We start from the raw sequence: 18,645 nt of genomic DNA on the forward strand, positions 1-18,645 counted from the left end.
TTCAGAGTCATCCAAGGCTAGCATGCAGATGAAGGCTAACAGAACAGAGGGAAAACTGATTCTCCAAATCCAAGATTCTGTGTGGCTCTGAACACAGAACACACACCCTTTCTTAAAACAAATCACTTAAGAAACCTGTCAGGGAAAGTGTAACCCCAGTCTGGTCCCCACTGGTGATGAGAATACACTGCAGTTCTTCCCATACCCCTATCTCATCCTGACCACCAGATTCCAAAATCAGAAACTATTCTGGTGTTTAAAGTGGCATACTTACCAAAATGATAAACTGTGAACATGTAAGATATTAATGATGCTTTAAAACTACACATATCAACTTTTCCCCCAGTATTCACCTTATAACTCATAAAACAATCTGCTTTCCTTACTAACCCATAGATATCCCCCTGCTTTTCCTCCTTTAACTCCCTGTCACTGTTTCCCTCAAACCATTTGAACACTCCCTTTTCTCATACCTATCTCCCAAACGTGAGCTCCCAGTCATCTTGCCTCAAGCCAAATGATCTCTGAGATGTTCCAAAATGTTCAGTTCAGCTTGCCTTGTGTTACTTTCTGAAAGAAGTCCCTAGTCAGTTGCAGGAAGAAAGTTCCTGGCAGTTGCCTCCTTTTGTTTTCCACCATCTGTTTTGTTCTGTACCCTCCTGATCTTGCTTTCTTCCCAGCAATCTGTGCATTTCAGTCATTGAATTTCATGAGATAAAGCTGCCTAGGTGACCACCGTCCTCCCCCAACAACACCCTGAGAACTACTCTAGAAGAATAAATGTAACACTCAGAGTTCCAAGTGAGACATGAAAGGAGGATTTGAGCTGAATTATTTTTGTAGAAGCAGAATGTGGGCCATTTGCTTGCAGTGCAATACCAGACTCTCTGTGCCTTGTCTCTCTTCCCCGTATTTTACCCTTTTGAGTTTCTTTGGAGAAGGCTGGCTCTGGAATATGCATAGAACCTTATACACTAGATTCTAAGGTTCCTCAAATTAAATAATAGCCACTTACCACTTACCTCCTCTCCTTTGAATCCCACAGGACTGAGTTCCACTGTCCTGCAGCTCTCTTTCTTCTGTCTGTTGACAGCTTTCTTTTTAGTGTATAGATCCTTTCATTCACCATCTTCTGGCTTCCCATTTGCCTGAACTCAAGTTCCTGTAAGCAGCATTTAAGAATTTCCTAGGTACTGCATGTTATTTTAGCTAGTGTTCTAAAATAGCATCTGGTAATTCAAATGATACCGTGCTACAAGATGAAAATATGAACTTCATTTTATTGAGGATGCAAATATGAGCAAAAATGCTTATGGGTGTGGGTCAAGAATATATTCATTGAAAGTTAATAACTTTATTACAACAAAGAACTTTTTTATAATAACTTAGAAGTCATTCAAAAGTAATCTAAGAACAGATTTATTTTAGAAACTAATTACACTGTGACATCTGGACTGCATAGATCAATCAGCAATACTAGAAAGAAATGTTGAAAGAGAAAGAGATTTTCGGTCAGAAGATTAAGGCTCAAATCCTGTCTCTGCTGCTTTCTAGCTTTATGACCTTGAGTAAGTTTCTTAACTTTTTAAGTGTATGCACATAATACCTTTTATAGTAGAATAGTTGTGTTCCCATTGATTCCATGCCTTTCTATATCCACTCTCCTTGACTTTTCAGTTGCTCTCATTAAGAATAGAGACTATTTCCTCATTTCTTGAACCTGGGCCAATAAAATGCTGCAGAAGTAGTTGCGTGCCAGTGCCAAGAGTGAGCCATGACAGGACTCACATGCCTCCACTCACTCACTTGGCACCTGCTTGAAACAAGCCAGGGTTAGCCTGCTGGAGAGGCAATATCCACTCTTGTGTGCCCAGGTGACCAAACTCTACACCTATGAATGAGGCCACCCTAGACTAGTAAGTCCCAGAAATCTGCCAACTTACCACAGACTCATTAGCAAGCCCATTTATGATCACCTGATCCTGGTCCAGACCACAATTACCCAACCAAGACAAAGACCTGTGAGTTAAACAAATTATTGTTTCAAGCCACTCAGTTTCAGGGCAGTTAGTCATCCAGTTATAGCAAACTGATACAGGTACTACATAGGTTGTTGTGAAGATTAAATGAAAAAAATATGTAATGCACTTACTGCAGTGCCTAACATATAGTAGATGCTTAATGGATTGTTGCTATTTTTATTATCATCATACCAAAATGATCTGTTTTTATGTTAATGAAGTAATAGTTCATGACACTGCTTTTTCTAATATTTCTTTTTGAAGGCTATATTAGTCAGGATATAAATGACAAATACAAATCAACTTAAATTTTAAAAGGAGTGGTTCATTAGAGCTGATGTCAGACAGACCTACATCCAGACTTCAATATCACCATTTCTCTCCTATCTTCCCTGTCTCTCTTTGTGTTGGCCTCATTCTTACTATTGCAGAAAGGCTTTCTCTACAAGAGATAAAGTCAGCCATCCTCAGCTATTCTTCTAGTACCAGGAACATAGAAGCAACAGCAATTTTCCCTATTGACTCCAATATAGAAAAGTCCCAGACAAGGGCTCCAATTGGCCCAGCTTGAGTCATGTGTTGATATCTGAACCAACCACAGCAGCCAAGGAGGTGGGGCTCTCTGTCCACATTACTTCATGTGCTGACCCTGTATAAACAGGGAGAAAGAAGAGTCTGCACTGAAGACATAGAAAAGAAAGGGGAAATGTGCTCAGTTGCCAAAGACAATACTACCAGAAGCCTGGAATAATAAATTATGCTATTGCCACCCTCCAATTCACCCCTTATTATCACTGGACTGGATCTTTGGACTTGAAGCCTACAGTCCACTAAGGCAGAAAATAAACTGCCCTCAGAAACAGAATTCAAGGCTCTGTGCCTACTTTTCTCCCTATAATCATTCCTTAAAATTATTTTAACCACCCTGATATGGAGCAGCCCTGGGAATATGAGGGAAATCAACCCAATAGATATGTACTTAAGGAAAGGCATTTTATTATACTTAACTTCCCATTCTTTTACCAATATACAAATATTCTTATTGCACTCTAATAGAGCTTTTGGTGTTCTGGACACTGAGATTTTGTTTTATTTTATTTTATTTTATTTTATTTATTTTGAGAAAGTGTCTCACCCTGTTGTCCACACTGGAGTACAGTGGTGCGATCATGACTCACTACAACCTTGACTTCCCAGGGCTTAGGTGATCCTCCCACCTCAGTTTCCCAAGTAGCTGGGACTACAGGTGTGTGCCACCACACTCAGCTAATTTTTTGTAGAGATGAGTTTTGCCAAGTTGCTCAGGCTGGTCTCGAACTCCTGGGCCCAAGCAATCTGCCAGCCTCAACTTCTTAAACTGATGGGATTACAAGCATGAGCCACCACACCTGGCCTTGGTTGGATACAGAGATTTTAGAGGCTTTACTGGCCATGGCTGAATTTAAACCTAATCCTCAAAGATGATGTCTTTTGTGAGCTGGATCATAGGACTGTAGAGATAGAAGAAAACTTAGAGGTCATTTACATCTAAATTGGGTGAAAGTAGCAATGACATCCCAGGTGATAGACATAGGGGCCATGGGTGCTGAAATTATTGCTACTGCTGTTATAATTGAATGTGTGACACAAATGTCACATGTATGAATATGTAATCCTGTGCACATGCCCCACTTGAGGTTATAGCACCTAGAATTGAGAAGCGGGTAGTCCAGCCAGCAGTAAAAGAGGGAGGGGATCCCCTCACTCCTTTGCCGTGCCACACTTTTTAATCAATGAAACCTAAGTTAACATTAACTTTGTTAAAAAAGTAAGTTAATTCTGGCTGTGCATGGTGGTGACTCATGCTTGTAATCCCCGCACTTTGGGAGGCCGAGGTGGGCGTATCACTTCAGGTCAGGAGTTCGAGACCAGCCTGGCCAACATGGCGAAACCCTGTCCCTAATAAAAATGCAAAAATTAGCTGGGCATGGTGGCACAAACCTGTAATCCCAGCTACTTGGGGGGCTGAAATGGGAGAATCACTTGAGCCTGGGAGGTGGAGGTTGCAATGAGCCAAGATCACATTGCTGCACTCCAGCCTGGGCAACAGAGTGAGGTTAAATAAGGTGTGGTTTGTCTTAATTTGATAATGGAGATTTTATGTAAAATCTCTTCTGCACCACCATTTTAGAGATCTTACTTGAAGTGCTGACTTGTCAATGACAGAGATACAGAAGAGACTGCTAAATGAATGCAATTTGAGATGGAGATTTTGTATTTTTCTGACTCAAAATAAATAAATAAAAGTGTTACCTCTGCTGACAGCCATGGTACACAACTGATTTATACTATCTTCACTGCCAACTATATTTCCTGTCTTTTTCAGATGTGTCACAGCTACTTATCCTGTATATATGCTATTGACTTTAGGACACAAGTAGTGGCCTTTACATGTAGTCTCTTTAAAACAATTGTTGCTATACATACCAGGTTTAACCAGCCTAAGACTTTAGGATCTTGATTTGACCATTTAATTTATTCTCTTTAATTTCACATCATCCCAAATTTGATAAACGTGCATACAACATCCTCAAACAAATCACTGTAAAAAGAATTAAAGAAAAACACCAAGAACAACCCTAGACACATCCCTCCATTTGATATCAATCTATTAAACAGCTATTCAGACAATTATCAATATACATAATTACAGTTACATCCCAGCCCCAGTATCACTTCATCCAGATGCGTATTATGAGGGACCTTGTCAAGTGCCTTGTTCAAACTCAGATTTCCAAGTTCTCTGCCCTTTCTAGGTCTGGAGGTCTGGACAGCTTGTTAAAGAAAAAAGTTTGCTTTGTAAGTGTCAAACCCATTCTGGCTTCTCATGAGTAGATGCTACTCCCTCTAGGGACTACTCACCCATTCATCTGATAGGGTCTTACAGAATCGAGGCCACATTCACTATTATAGACCAGAGTTTATTGAACTTACTACTCCCCCTTTTTAGAAGTGTCAAGCATCGAGATCCTCAAACTTCTGCCTTTCAGCCATTCTTGGGCTCGCCATGATTTCTGGGGAGGTTTCATATTCTCCATTTCAAGTTCAGAAATATAACTTATCCAGTTGACAGACTTCAGATCTCTAACGGAACAGCTGGAATTTTCTTTCAGTGGCTAAAACCAAATACTAACATTAATACATGAGCAGCCACTCATTACAAACCCAGGTTTTGTGTTTTGTGCTGTTTGAGTAATTCTGTGTCCCACAGGAGCAGAGGATCCTCCAGCGCTGTTTGCTCTCCCCAAAGACTCTTGCACCATCAAGCTAACAGCAAAGTTACTGACGGAAACAGATTTTTCTAAAAATAACCTTGGCAATGTGTGGACATGAAACACATGCCACATATATTTAGTCACAAAAATATAAAAAATGTATTTTTGTCTAGCAACTATTTATTTCCAGATGTGTGACTAAGCACAGCAACCAAATCATACCTGACTTAAAAAAAATTAAGAACAGTTGAGCTGTCTAACCACAGAAGAAACGTCTATTAATAATTTAACCCTCATTGCTACTGGCAAGCAGGCTCCTGACTGAAGCACCAGCTTTATCCTCCTGGTTAGCTTAGAACATAGAGTCTGCAGTACAGGAATCTTACCACTCAAAGATGTTTCATACTTCTCTGAATTGGAATGCATAAAATGTAACCTATTAAAACACGTCTTTTCTATGTAATTAGAGGAGATTTTTGTTTTAAAAAAAGCCTCACCTTGGAAAAACAAGTATGAAAAATATAAAAACCAGGTTTAAAACACCTGGAAAATGTGGTGATTCTACTGCAATATGACTATTCAGTTGTTCATTTATTCCAATTAAAGGGTAATCCTGTAATGTGTAAAGTGTAATGTGCTGCTCTAAATTTGTGTGGGCTTTGTGCTTGGCTTGTACTGCCACCTGGTGGTTTTCTACATGTAGTAAAATCAGACCCATTAAGGAATGTCTTGAATTAGCATTAATTTAGCACTCTTCAGGATCTCTGTCATTGACAAGTCAGCACTTCAATTACGATCTATAAAATGGTGGTGGAGAAGAGATTTTACATAAAATCTCTGTTATCAAATTAAGACAAACCACACCTTATTTAATCACATCATTTTTATGTGAACACATTTAGCATAAAGATTAGCAAATCTGAGCCAGATGCGTGACTCATGCCTGTAATCCCAGCACTTTGGGAGGCCGAGGCAGGCGGATCACCCGAGGTCAGGAGTTCGAGACCAGCCTGGCCAACATAGTGAAACCCCATCTCTACTAAAAGTACAAAAATTAGCCGGGTGTGGTGGCGTGTGCCTGTGGTCTCAGCTACTTGGGAGGCTGAGGCAATAGAATCAGGAACCCAGGAGGCAAAGGCTGCAGTAAGCCAAGACTGCATCACTGCACTCCAGCCTGGGCAAAAGAGCAAGACGCTGTCTCAAGAAAAAAAAAAAAAAAAAAAAAGAAAGGTTAGCAAATCCATAATGAAAATTCCATAAGAGAAAAAAATTTAAGGCTAATTACACCCCCAAAATAAGAAAAAAATGAATGAAAAAGACAAGGCCTTTACAAACATAGGCCTACCTAGCTTTTCATAAAAACAGGCCTACCACAGTGGCTCATGCCTGTAATGCCAGCATTACAGCATTTCAGACCAGCCTGGCCAACGTGGTGAAACCTTGTCTTTACCAAAAATACAAAAATTAGCTGGGCACAATGGCACATGACTGTAGTCCCAGCTACTTGGGAAGCTGAGGCAGGAGAATTGCATGAACCCAGGAGGTGGAGGCTGCAGTGAGCCAAGATGGTGCCACTGCACTCCAGCCTGGGTGACAGAGTGAAAAAACAAAAGTAAATAAATAAATAACCACAAATACCAGAAAAACAAGTTGGAAAATTGGGAGTTAAATAGTATTACTATAATATAATAGTATTACTATATTATATAATAATATAATATAGTAGTATTACTACACAAAAGTAGTTTCCATAGGTTTCTTTGGTATGTTTTAGAATTCATGTTTCTCTTTTGTGAAATGTCTCTTTTTGACTTTGGCTCTGATGATTTCCCAGGGTTCATACGGATAAATATGAATATTTTAAAATTAGGGTTATATTTGTTTTAATTACATTTATTATAAGAATTTTACCAATTGACAAATGGAATTTCTCTTTAATTATTACTTTAGTCACAGAGGAGTTTTAGATTTTCCCAGATCAAGACTACCAATTATTTTCTTATTGCATTTGTTTATTTTTTAAATATATTTTATTCCGAAAGGTAATATTTGTTTTGAAAGGTAATACTTTCTCATGGTTCAAAAGGGAAGAAAAGTCTCTATTACTTCATCATTCATCGTAACCAGTTTCTTGCCACGTCTCAGAAATAGCCATTGATTTTTATGTTTAGTAAGTTTTTTTTACAATAAAATATTTTCACTTAGCCTTTCTATCATGTGATTTTTTCCACTTAATTTTTAAACTACATAGGCATTATTTTGCTTTTTAATATCAAGTAAATTTCTTTTTTGTTTTTTCCAAATGGCAAATAACTGTTGCCAGCAATGTGTGTTGGATAAGTCCTCCCTCCTCTGCTAATTTGGGATATTTATTTTAAGACTAAGGTCCAACATGCACTAAGAACTGTTTCTGAGTTATATCTTCCATTTCATTGACAGGGAATGCCTGTGCAATTACCATGCTAATTTAAATATCTTGTAAAATTCAGAATATTTCATATCTAGTATTTTAAAAGGAGTTAATACTCGTTCACTACTATTTTTCTAAATTGTTCTGGGTGAATTTGTGCAGCAGCAATAGAAAAGAATTGTTCTGGATATTCTCATCATCTTATTATTTGAAACGAACTACTGAATATAATTTTGTCAGGTTCCCAAAGAATTAGATCAAGTTACTTTAAGAAAGAGACTTTGGCCAGGCGCGGTGGCTCATGCCTGTAATCCCAGCACTTTGGGATGCTGAGACAGGCGGATCATTTGAGGTCAGGAGTTGAGCCTGACCACATGATGAAACACTGTCTCTACTAAAAATACAAAAATATTAGCCAGGCCTGGTGGCACGTGCCTGTATTCCCAGCTACCTGGGAGGCCGAGGCAGGAGAACCACGTGAACCTGGGAGGCAGAGGTTACAGTGAGCTGAGATTGCACCACTGCACTCCAGCCTGGGCAACAGACCGAGACTCCATTTCAAAAAAAAAAAAAAGAGAGACTTTGTGAGCACTGTAAATTATGAATTATTTTGGAAAGAATTGTTACCTTTATGCATAGCTTGTTAGTTGAAAAAGCAGGATTAGTGATAAGCTCTTCTAATGTTCTTAAACTGGATAGTTTTTCAAGGAACAAATTGAAAAAACCTCTAAAGGTGTTTTGTGCCTGCAATATGGCAGGTGAGCTATGCAGAGAAATCCTATAAATCAGAACAAATAAAAATACTGGATAAAATATTTTAAAATATTGTTCTAAATGCATGGCTGAGTTGGCTGAAAAATATGGGAACTCCCCAGAGGCCACAAATAAAAAACAACAGGAATCCAAAGGAAGTTCTGGAGCTCGGATTTCCCTGGGACATTTGCTCATCCCTGGTGGCTTAGAGCTTAGGCTTCATAGGGCCACATGGGAGTTGGGAGATAAGACATGAGGCCTGAGCAAGATGTAATAGGATTATGACCCATGCATAAAGTGTGTTCCCTGAAAGGTAACATCCTCAGTAAGTGAATGGAGAGGAGGGAGATCACCCTACAGGAGAGAAACAGTAGGGATGATTAGCGTATGTAGTATGAAAAATGATAAAACAGGGAAGAAAGTTTTCCTTGAAAATGACTAACACCAGCCCTCCCTCATGTAGAATGGGGTAGGAATTTACACTTATGTGTCGTCTGAGTGCACCCAAGTCAGTGGTACTCCAAGTACTCAGCAAGAACAAACATAAAGGCTTTCCAGAGGAACAGACTCAAATGGTTATCACAAATTAATTTCCAAACAACATCAGTTCACACTGAAAAAGAAAATGACAAACCCACGAGAAAATGGGCAACAAGTGAGAGTCAGCTAAAACAGAGTTAGACCCTGTCAATGAGAGTATCAGAGAATCGAATAGTATGATTAATATATTTCAAGACATAAAAGAGGGTGCATAACAAAAAAGCAAAAGATATCATAAATTACCTACATCTTTGAAAAAAAAACAAAGGGAACTCCTAGAAAAATAATGTATAATAACCGACATTAAAAACTTGGCCGGGCGCGGTGGCTCATGCCTGTAATCCCAGCACTTTGGGAGGCCGAGGCGGGCGGATCACGAGGTCAGGAGATCGAGACCACGGTGAAACCCCGTCTCTACTAAAAATACAAAAAAAGTTAGCCGGGCGTGGTGGCGGGCGCCTGTAGTTCCAGCTACTCGGAGAGGCTGAGGCAGGAGAATGGCGTGAACCCAGGAGGTGGAGCTTGCAATGAGCCGAGATTGCGCCACTGCACTCCAGCCTGGGCGACAGAGCGAGACTCCGTCTCACAAAAAAAAAAAAAAAAAAAAAAAAAAAAAAAAAAAAAAACAGTATTCGCAGCTGAAAAGAGAATTAGTGAGTTGGAAGATAAAGCTGAAGAAGACAAACACCAAGTCTCTGATTCAGGAATCCCAGTTAATCACAGCTAGGTTAAATAAAAAGAAACTCACATCTACTCACATTGTAATAAAATTCACATCATCCAAGAAAAAGAGAAGAAAAGACAGATTATTTGGCAAGGAACAACCATTAGACTGACCTCTGACTTTTTCCATAAAATGTAAGGCATATTCATTTTATATATTCACTCTTATTATAGGAAGTAATAGTTTCACAGTGCTGAGAGAATATAACCATTAATTTAAAATCATGTACCCAGCAAAACCCCTTTCAAAAATGAGAGTGAAACAAAGACATATTCAGACAAACAAAGGCTATGAGAGTTTAGCATGAGTAGACCCTCACTGAATGAGCCTATAAGCAGTGTTTCTCAAACATTAATTTGCATATCAATCACCTGGGGAGTTTGTTAAAATATAAATTGCGATTCATTGTGTCTGGGGAGGGATCTGAGATTCTGCATTTCTAATAAGCTCTAAGTGATGTTGATGCTGATGGTCCAAAGAATGCAATTAGAGTAGAAATATTCTCTAAAGTATATACTTCATTAAGAAAAAAATTATCTTGACTCGATGGTCTGAGATGCAGGAGAGAGTGATGATCAAAGAAGTGGTAACCCGTAAAAAAAGTATTTAATGACCATATAAAAGGGTAAGAATAATGTCAAATTTGTGAGTTTAAAAATATACAATAATAGAATTAAAATACTGAAAAATAGCACCTAAGTAGGGCAAAGGGTAGCTAGCATCAGACATTTCTAAGGTCCTTGTTTTTTTTTTTTTTTAATTCAAGAAGAGGATAAATACATATATATATTTATATATTATTTTATTTTTATTTATTTTTGAGACAGAGTCTTGTTCTGTCACCTTGGCTGGAGTGCAGTGGTGCAATCTTAGTTCACTGCAGCCTCAACCTCCAGGGTTCAAGTGATCCTCCTGCCTCATTCTCCCAAGTAGCTGGGACCACAGATGCGTGCCACCACACCCAGATAATTTTTGTATTTCTTGTAGAGATGGGGTTTCACCATGTTGCCAAGGCTGGTCTCAAAATCTTGAGCTCAGGCGATCCACCTGCCTTGGCCTCCTGAAATGCTGTGATTACAGGCGTGAGCCACTGCACCTGCTCCCATATTATTTTATATATGTAGTCTTTTTTTTTTCTTTTGAGACAGAGTTTCTCTATTGTTGCTCAAACTGGAGTGCAGTGGTACGATCTCAGCTCACTGCAACCTCCACCTCCCGGATTCAAGCGATTCTCCCGCCTCAGCCTCCCTAGTAGCTGGGATTACAGGCATGTGCCACCACGCCTGGCTGATTTATTGTATTTTTAGTAGAGACAGGGTTTCACCATGTTGGCCAGGCTGGTCTTGAACTCCTGACCTCAAGTGATCCGCCCACCTCAGCCTTCCAAACTGCTGGGATTACAGGCGTGAGCCACCATGCCCAGCCATATTTAGTCTTTCTTGAGTTAGATATGCAACTTAAAATTTGAAAATTCCTGAAAAACCATAATTTGGCTACATATAACTTCCATACCATGACAGGAGAAAAATATTAAATAAAAACAATTTTTAACAAATCCAATACAAGGCCAAAATATAAAAACAGAAAGAAAAGAGAAAAAAACATACAGAAAAAAGAGAGATGAAATGGAAGAACAAAATAAAATGGTAGAAATTAAAACAAAGGTATAATATTTACATTAAATAAAAGTGAACTAAATATTCTAAGTAAAAGACAAAGATTATAAAACAGACTCTTTAAAAAATCCAAACTTATGATATTTACATTACTGCTATGGTCTGAATGTTTATGTCCTTCCAAAATTCGTATGTTGAAATCTAACCTCCAGGGTGATGGTATCAAGAAGTGGAGCCTTTGGGTGGTGATTATGCCATGAATGGGATTAGTGCCCTTATAAAAAGGCTTGAGGGAGCCTGTTAGCCCCTTTCACCTTGTAGGGATGCAGCAAGAAGGTGCCATCTTTGAGGAATGGGCTCTCACCAAACACTGCTGGCATCTTAATCTCAGAGTTTCCAGCCTCCAAAACCGTAAAAAATAAATTTGTGTTGTGATAAATTACCTGGTCTAATGTACTTTGTTATAGCAGGAATGGACTAAGATGACAATGACATAGCTATACTATAAGGACACAAAAATGGTAAGTAATAGGATGAAAAAAGATAAACCACACAAATACACACCAATAAAAGTTCATGTGAAATCATAAAGAAAAAAATTCTTGAAGCAAAAAAAATTACCAGATTCAAAGATTACATATTAATGGAAATTTACTTATGTAGGAAGATATATCAATTGTATGAATATGGATGCAATATAATAACATAATTTCAAATATATAAAGGGCCAGGTGCAGTGGCTCATGCCTGTAATCCCAGCACTTTGGGAGGCTAAGGCGGGTGGATAGCTTCGGTTCAGGAGTTCGAGACTAACCTGGGCAACATGGCAAAACTGTGTCTCTACTAAATACACAAACATTAGCCTGGCGTGGTGTCGTGGGCCTGTAGTCCCAGCTACTGAGGAGGCTGAGATGGAGGGATTGCTTGATCCTGGAAGGTGGAGGTTGCAGTGAGCCGAGATCAAACCATTGCGCTCCGGCCTGAGTGAAAGAATAAGACACTGTCTCAAAAATTTTTTTTTTTTTGAGACGGAGTCTTGCTCTATCACCCAGGCTGGAGTGCAGTGGCCCGATCTCGGCTCACTGCAAGCTCCGCCTCCCGGGTTCACGCCATTCTCCTGCCTCAGCCTCTCCGAGTAGCTGGGACTACAGGCGCCCGCCACCACGCCCGGCTAATTTTTTTGTATTTTTAGTAGAGACGGGGTTTCACTGTGGTCTCGATCTCCTGACCTCGTGATCCGCCCGCCTCGGCCTCCCAAAGTGCTGGGATTACAAGCGTGAGCCACCGCGCCCGGCCTCAAAAATTTTTTAAAAAAGAAAGAGGCCGGGCACGGTGGCTCACACCTGTAATCCCAGCACTTTGAGAGGCCAAGGCGGGCGGACCACGAGGTCAAGAGATGGAGACCATCCTGGCCAACCAACATGGCAAAACCCCATCTCTACTAAAAATACAAAAAATTAGCCAGGGATGGTGGCATGCACCTATAATCCCAGCTACTCGGGCGGCTGAGGCAGGAGAATCGCTTGAACCTGGGAGGCGGAGGTTGCAGTGAGCCAATATAGCACCACTGCACTCCAGCCAGGGCAACAGAGCAACACTCTGTCTCAAAAAAAAAAAAAAGAAAGAAAGAAAAGAAAAAGAAAAAGAAAAAAATAAACGTATATATATATATATATATATGAGAGAGAGAGGGAGAGTGAGCAAAAAATGACAGAAATACAAGGAGACATTAACAAATCCATAACATAATGGGAAACCTCCAAACACACAATAGCTGATAGATCAAGCAGATTACAAATCAGTAAGGATACACAAGATTGGATTAATATGGTTAATAAGCTAGATTCAAAGGACATATTATGGAACATAGCATACAATAGAGACCACAGAATATTTATAAAAAGTAACCACCTATTAGGACCCAAAACAAATTTCAAAAAATCAAAATCTTATAGTTTTATTACTTATTATTATTAAAAATAAATAACAAAAATAAAACTTACACTCAAAAAGACTGCATATAGTGGAAACTAAAAATATATCTCTAAAAAACTCAAAAGTCAACGAAGAAAATGCAAAAATACTTAGAAACAGATATGTAGCTGGCACACACCGATATGGCCAAGTTAATTTGTAAAACATTGAAAAACATGTAAATATATTGGGAAGTACTGTATTAATAAGTATTAGAAGAAGTAAAATTAATTAATAATGTAAGTATGGATATAAACTGGCTAATTTAAACTACATATACAATATTGCAATCCCCAGAGACAAAGGAATCTTCCGCTACTTCCACAACACTATCCTCCAGTTCACCTGTCTCATAGTAAGCTTTCTAGCACCAGTGAATACTCTGTACAATGCACTCAGGGCTTTACGAAGATCATTAGGTTTTCATTTTGCTAGACTTATATAGTTCCCACTACTTATAAATGTATTTTTTGTACTTTGGACATATGCATGTGCACTGTAATTCTTGTGTAAGCAGTAATTGTTCAGCATTTTGATATTTAACATTCAATATTACACAATGATATTAAACATTATCTTAAAATCAAATGCCCACAATAAAGAGACACTTTTCTCTTCAATATTCTTTTTACATATAATTTACGTGATTCTTCTAAATCTCCAGGGAAATTTTAAAAGACATGATATTAATAATGAGGCACAGCATGAAAAAAATTATATTGTGCAAAAATTGGAACATGGAATGTCCATTTTACACTGTGCAAGCATAAATAGCCCCCACAAAATTTTTTTAAATGTGAAATAAAAAACAACTTAACAAATGTGGAGTGATTCATTATTGCTAAAGTGACATAAATGCTGGATATAAATTGTGCTAACAGAAAAAGTAACATCAATAGAGTTTAAAATACTAAATAATTACTAATAAAATTCACAATCCTCTGGCACACATTAGGAATGAAAAATAAACATACTTGAAAGAAAAGCAGAGATTTCCAAAGATAATCAGATACTATAAGGAACAACTTCCTAACAACAAATTTAAAAATGTGCAGGAAATGTATACTTTTCTAGGAACTTTAACTTAAAAAAACTGACCAAAGAACTAGAACACCTGAATGGTCCTATGTCCATTAAGGAAAGTGAAATCAGTAGTTTAAAATTGTCCCACAAAGAAAATACTAGACTTAATCTTAAAAGTGGAATTTTTTAATTAAGAAAAAGAATTCTGACATTACACAAAAACTTTCAGGTAAGAGAAAAAGAGGAATAGTTCTTCAGATTACTTTATAAAGCTAGTACAGGCATATTCCACAGATTTATATTTTCCCACTAAGTTACCTCTTGTATTTAGGACCACAACATCACACAACATATGTATCTCTCAAACAACATTTCAGATGATATTTACATAGAAAAAAATTCTATTGTAGATCCCAAAACTCAGTACAACATTTTTACCAACCAGAAAAAAAAAAAGTGTATCATCAAATGCTTTGAGGTACATCACAAACACAATTAGTAATATGACAGCATCATGTGTCAGCATACCCAAAAGCATCCTGAATATCAGTGACAGGGATGTTCCACACAAATGCCACTGATGATACAAGAGGCATTACTGTATCATCCTCAGTGTGAATCATTATCTGACACATTTCTAGAGTGACTTTCATATTTCTTCCCCACCACCACATCTTCCTCCTATTAGAACAATGAGACTGAATAAAAGTCAAGAAAATGTTAAAGAACTTTATAGAAAAGGAAGCAAAACAAGCAGAAAAGCAATTACAATGAAAGAAACTATATTACAGCTAACAAAGCAATTATTTGTCAACAACTATATTATTTGGGGGTCAGGAAGCAAATTTAATATAGGTTTACCATATTTTACTTACATTTTAGGAAATTAGTTTGGGTTCACAAGTAATCCATTATAATTTTGCTATTTAAAATAAAGAGAAATAGGCTCTGTTTTTGAACAGAACGTCTAATTTTCAGAAACAAATTATTAATGTTAAGTAGATATCTATAATTTTAATATCAAATTTTTAAAATACAGTATAAAAAAACTATAGTCTCATCCATAAACAGAACCGCAGTAACTCTAAACAGAATACTTTTTGAAATGACAAGTGTTGTTTGTTCCAGAAATGCAAAATTGGTTTAATATTAGAAAATGTATTAATGCGATTCACCATAATAACAAAAAAAGAACCCATATGTTCATCTCAATAGAAGAAAAAATAATAACATTCAACACTCATTCTTAATTTTAAAAAAAACTATTAGCAATGTAGAAATAGAAGGAAACTTCCCTAACCCAATAAACAATAAGAAAGCCATAAAAATGTCACACACACTATACACACATGCTGCAACAGGAGTATTGGCTCATGCAATTATGGTAGCTCAGAAGTGCTAAGATGCTGTCTCTAAGCTAGGCGCCCAAGAAGGCCAGTGGTATAGCCAGAGAGCAGGTGGTGTAGATTCCAAAGGCCTGAGAACCAGGAGAACTGAGGGCAGAAGATTAACGTTCCAGCTGATAGAGTCAGGCAAACACCAAGTGAATCCTTTCTTTCTCCCCTTTTTTGTTCTGTTCAGACCCTCAAAGGATTAAGTGATGCCACCCACATTGAGGAAGTAAATCTCCTTTACTCAAATGCTAATCTCTTCTGGAAACATCCTCAAAGACACGCCCAAAAATAATGTTTAGCTAGATGGCTGAGGATCCTGTGATCCAGAATTGATACATAAAATCGACTATCACACATACCATTTTCATATAGAGGTCAGCTCTCCTTCAGTTGATCACAGATCCAATGCAATTCCAATAAAAAATCCCAACAATCTTTAGATTGTAAAGTTCAATGAAAAGATGATGAAATACGGCTTTAGCAGCACAATCCTGAAGACAAGCATAATCAAACAATGACTACCAAAAGGGAGAAGGAGTCCAAGTGAACCAGTTCGATTCATTGAACTTTACAATCTCATTCTAAAAACTACGTGCAAGAGAAAAGGGACAGTAATAGCCAAGACTTCCCTGAAAAAATCATGGTGTCTGGATGGTGACACGGATGTGGGAGGGCAGGGTATTTGCCACCGAAAACATCAAGACATTATAAAAAATATAGCAATTGAGACAGCATAATATTGACATAGGAGAAACAAATAGACCAGTAGGACAGAATAGAGAGTGTAAAGGTACATCCACGCAAAAAGAAAAAAAAACCTGATCTATGATGATGGTGGCATGGTAGATCTGTGTAGAAAGGATGGGCTATTGATAAACCACCTTAGAACAACTGGTTATCCCTAGCACGCACTATAAGCAAAAGTCAGCTTTATATGGATTAATTATTTTAAAATGAAATGTGCATAAGTTTGTCTGCAAAATCTCGTTTCCACTCCTAATGAGAAAATTGAGATGGGACAAGAAATGGTGGAGTAACAAATAAAGCTCACTTACTCACTACTCCTTATAGGTTATATTAGGTTTCTCTTGCTACCATAACAAATTAACACAAATTTAGCGGCTTAAAACAACATACATTCATTATCCCACAGCTCCGTAGGACAGAAATCCCTGCTCCTTTGCTGTCAGCTGAGGATTATTCCCAGGTACTAGAGGCTGCCCATATTCTTTGGCTTGTGGCCCCTTCCTACATCTTCAAAGCCGGCAATGGAGGGTTGAGCCCCTCTCATGTCTATTTCTCCTGCCTTCCCTTCTGCCAAATCTCTAACTCTTCTGCTGCCTTCTTCCATCTTTATCCCCCATCTCAAGGTTCCTAATATTAATCTCATATGCAAAACCCCTTCTGCTATGTAATGCACCATATTCACAGGCTCTGAGAATTAGGACATGAATATCTTTCAGGGAGAGATTATTATTCTGCCTTCCACACAGGGAAACCGAGGTTGCTTCATATTTGCACTACCACTGTGTGGCTTGAACATCCTTACACAGTGCCTCAGCCCAGCAGGCAAGGAGGAAGCAGAGACTAGGTAGAAAATATCCACTATCTTCTTCTCATGTCCTTTCTGCTTACCTGTACTTAACAATTGGGTTTTCTGTACCAGGATTCGGGAGGCTGAAGCAGACAGGGGAGAGGAAGGATTTTGAGTTGATTTCCTAAAACCCAACACTGCTCCAATAATTGGAAAATATGCCTTCCTCTGCCAATTTTGGAAAGTTTAGGGAAGAGATACAAAGGGAAGAAGAGAAAAGAGGAAAGTGGGAGCAATAATGTAAAGCCATTAAAAGAAAAACAGCATGTTTCCCCTTTTCATAAGAACTCAATACGAGAAGGTTCCATATTTGCAGTAGGGGTAAAAGAGAGGAAAAGTCTAGCTCATGTGAGCCATTTATTGGATGTCATTATGTACTACACACAATGCTATGTGATTCCACAAATCTTTCATAATTATTTAAACTAACCCATATAGTACATGTGTGTAGTTATTACCTTTAAATGAGGAAACTCAGGCTCACAACGGTGGTCACGTACCTAAGGGAACAAATATCAGAGGTAGATATAAACTAAACCTACATATGCTGGCTGCCCCAGTCCAAGAAAATTTCCTCTCTCCCACTGCATTAGTCCATTCTCATGCTGCCAATCAAGACATACCCGAGACTGGATAATTTATAAAAGAAAAAGGTTTAATTAACTTACAGTTTAGCATGGCTGGGGAGGCCTCAGGAAACTTAACAATCATAGTGGAAGGGGAAGCAAACACATCCTTTTGAACATGGCAGCAGGAAGGAGAAGTGCCGAGCAAAGATCTGGTGAGATCTCCTGAGAACTCACTCACCATCATGAAAATAGCATGAAGGTAACCAACCCCATGATTCAATTACCTCCCACAACACCTGGGAGGTATGGGAACTACAATTCAAAATGAGATTTGGGTGAGGACACAGCCAAAATATGTCACCGACTTTCCCTAGCAAGAAGGCAAGACTAAGGTATGTTATAATCCCCACACTGTGCCTTTCGCTGTCTTTAAAGGACAATCTTCGTGGTATTGCCTTCCTTCTGCAACCTTCCTTTTACCCCGGATGTTACAGTGACTTCCTAATGAAGTCTGGAGTTACTTACCTTCTTGTAATAATTATACATTTACTAATTCTGTACAGTCATTTTCTCCAGATTGATTTTGTTATCATTCATGCTAGTCCTTTTGTGACAACCACTGGGCTGTCAGCCTGAATTTTCTTTTTTTTTTTTTTTAAACCGCTTTATTGAGGTATGATTGAGATACAAAAAGCTGTATTTAATGTATATAACTTGATGTGTTCGGAGATAAGCTCTTTTTCTCCTCTTTCCTTCTTTCTTTTATAGAAGTA

The 18,645-nt window shown here is 38.2% G+C and overlaps 1 protein-coding gene across 1 annotated transcript in view; it reads right to left on the reverse strand.

Annotated features, from left to right (window-relative positions):
* Positions 1 to 2,593: 2,593 nt before the first annotated feature.
* The window catches only part of EPB41L4A (erythrocyte membrane protein band 4.1 like 4A), a 290,674-nt gene continuing 274,622 nt past the window's right edge, over positions 2,594 to 18,645 (reverse strand). Inside the window, exons 24-25 of the mRNA XM_063612902.1 lie at positions 4,718 to 4,834; positions 2,594 to 2,670 (exon numbers count right to left, since the gene is read on the reverse strand). Of these exons, the coding sequence (XP_063468972.1) occupies positions 2,594 to 2,670; positions 4,718 to 4,834 (194 nt within the window). The remainder of the gene's footprint in view (positions 2,671 to 4,717; positions 4,835 to 18,645) is intronic.

The sequence above is a fragment of the Symphalangus syndactylus genome, chromosome 11 (assembly GCF_028878055.3).
Source record: "Symphalangus syndactylus isolate Jambi chromosome 11, NHGRI_mSymSyn1-v2.1_pri, whole genome shotgun sequence".
Taxonomy (NCBI): domain Eukaryota; kingdom Metazoa; phylum Chordata; class Mammalia; order Primates; family Hylobatidae; genus Symphalangus; species Symphalangus syndactylus.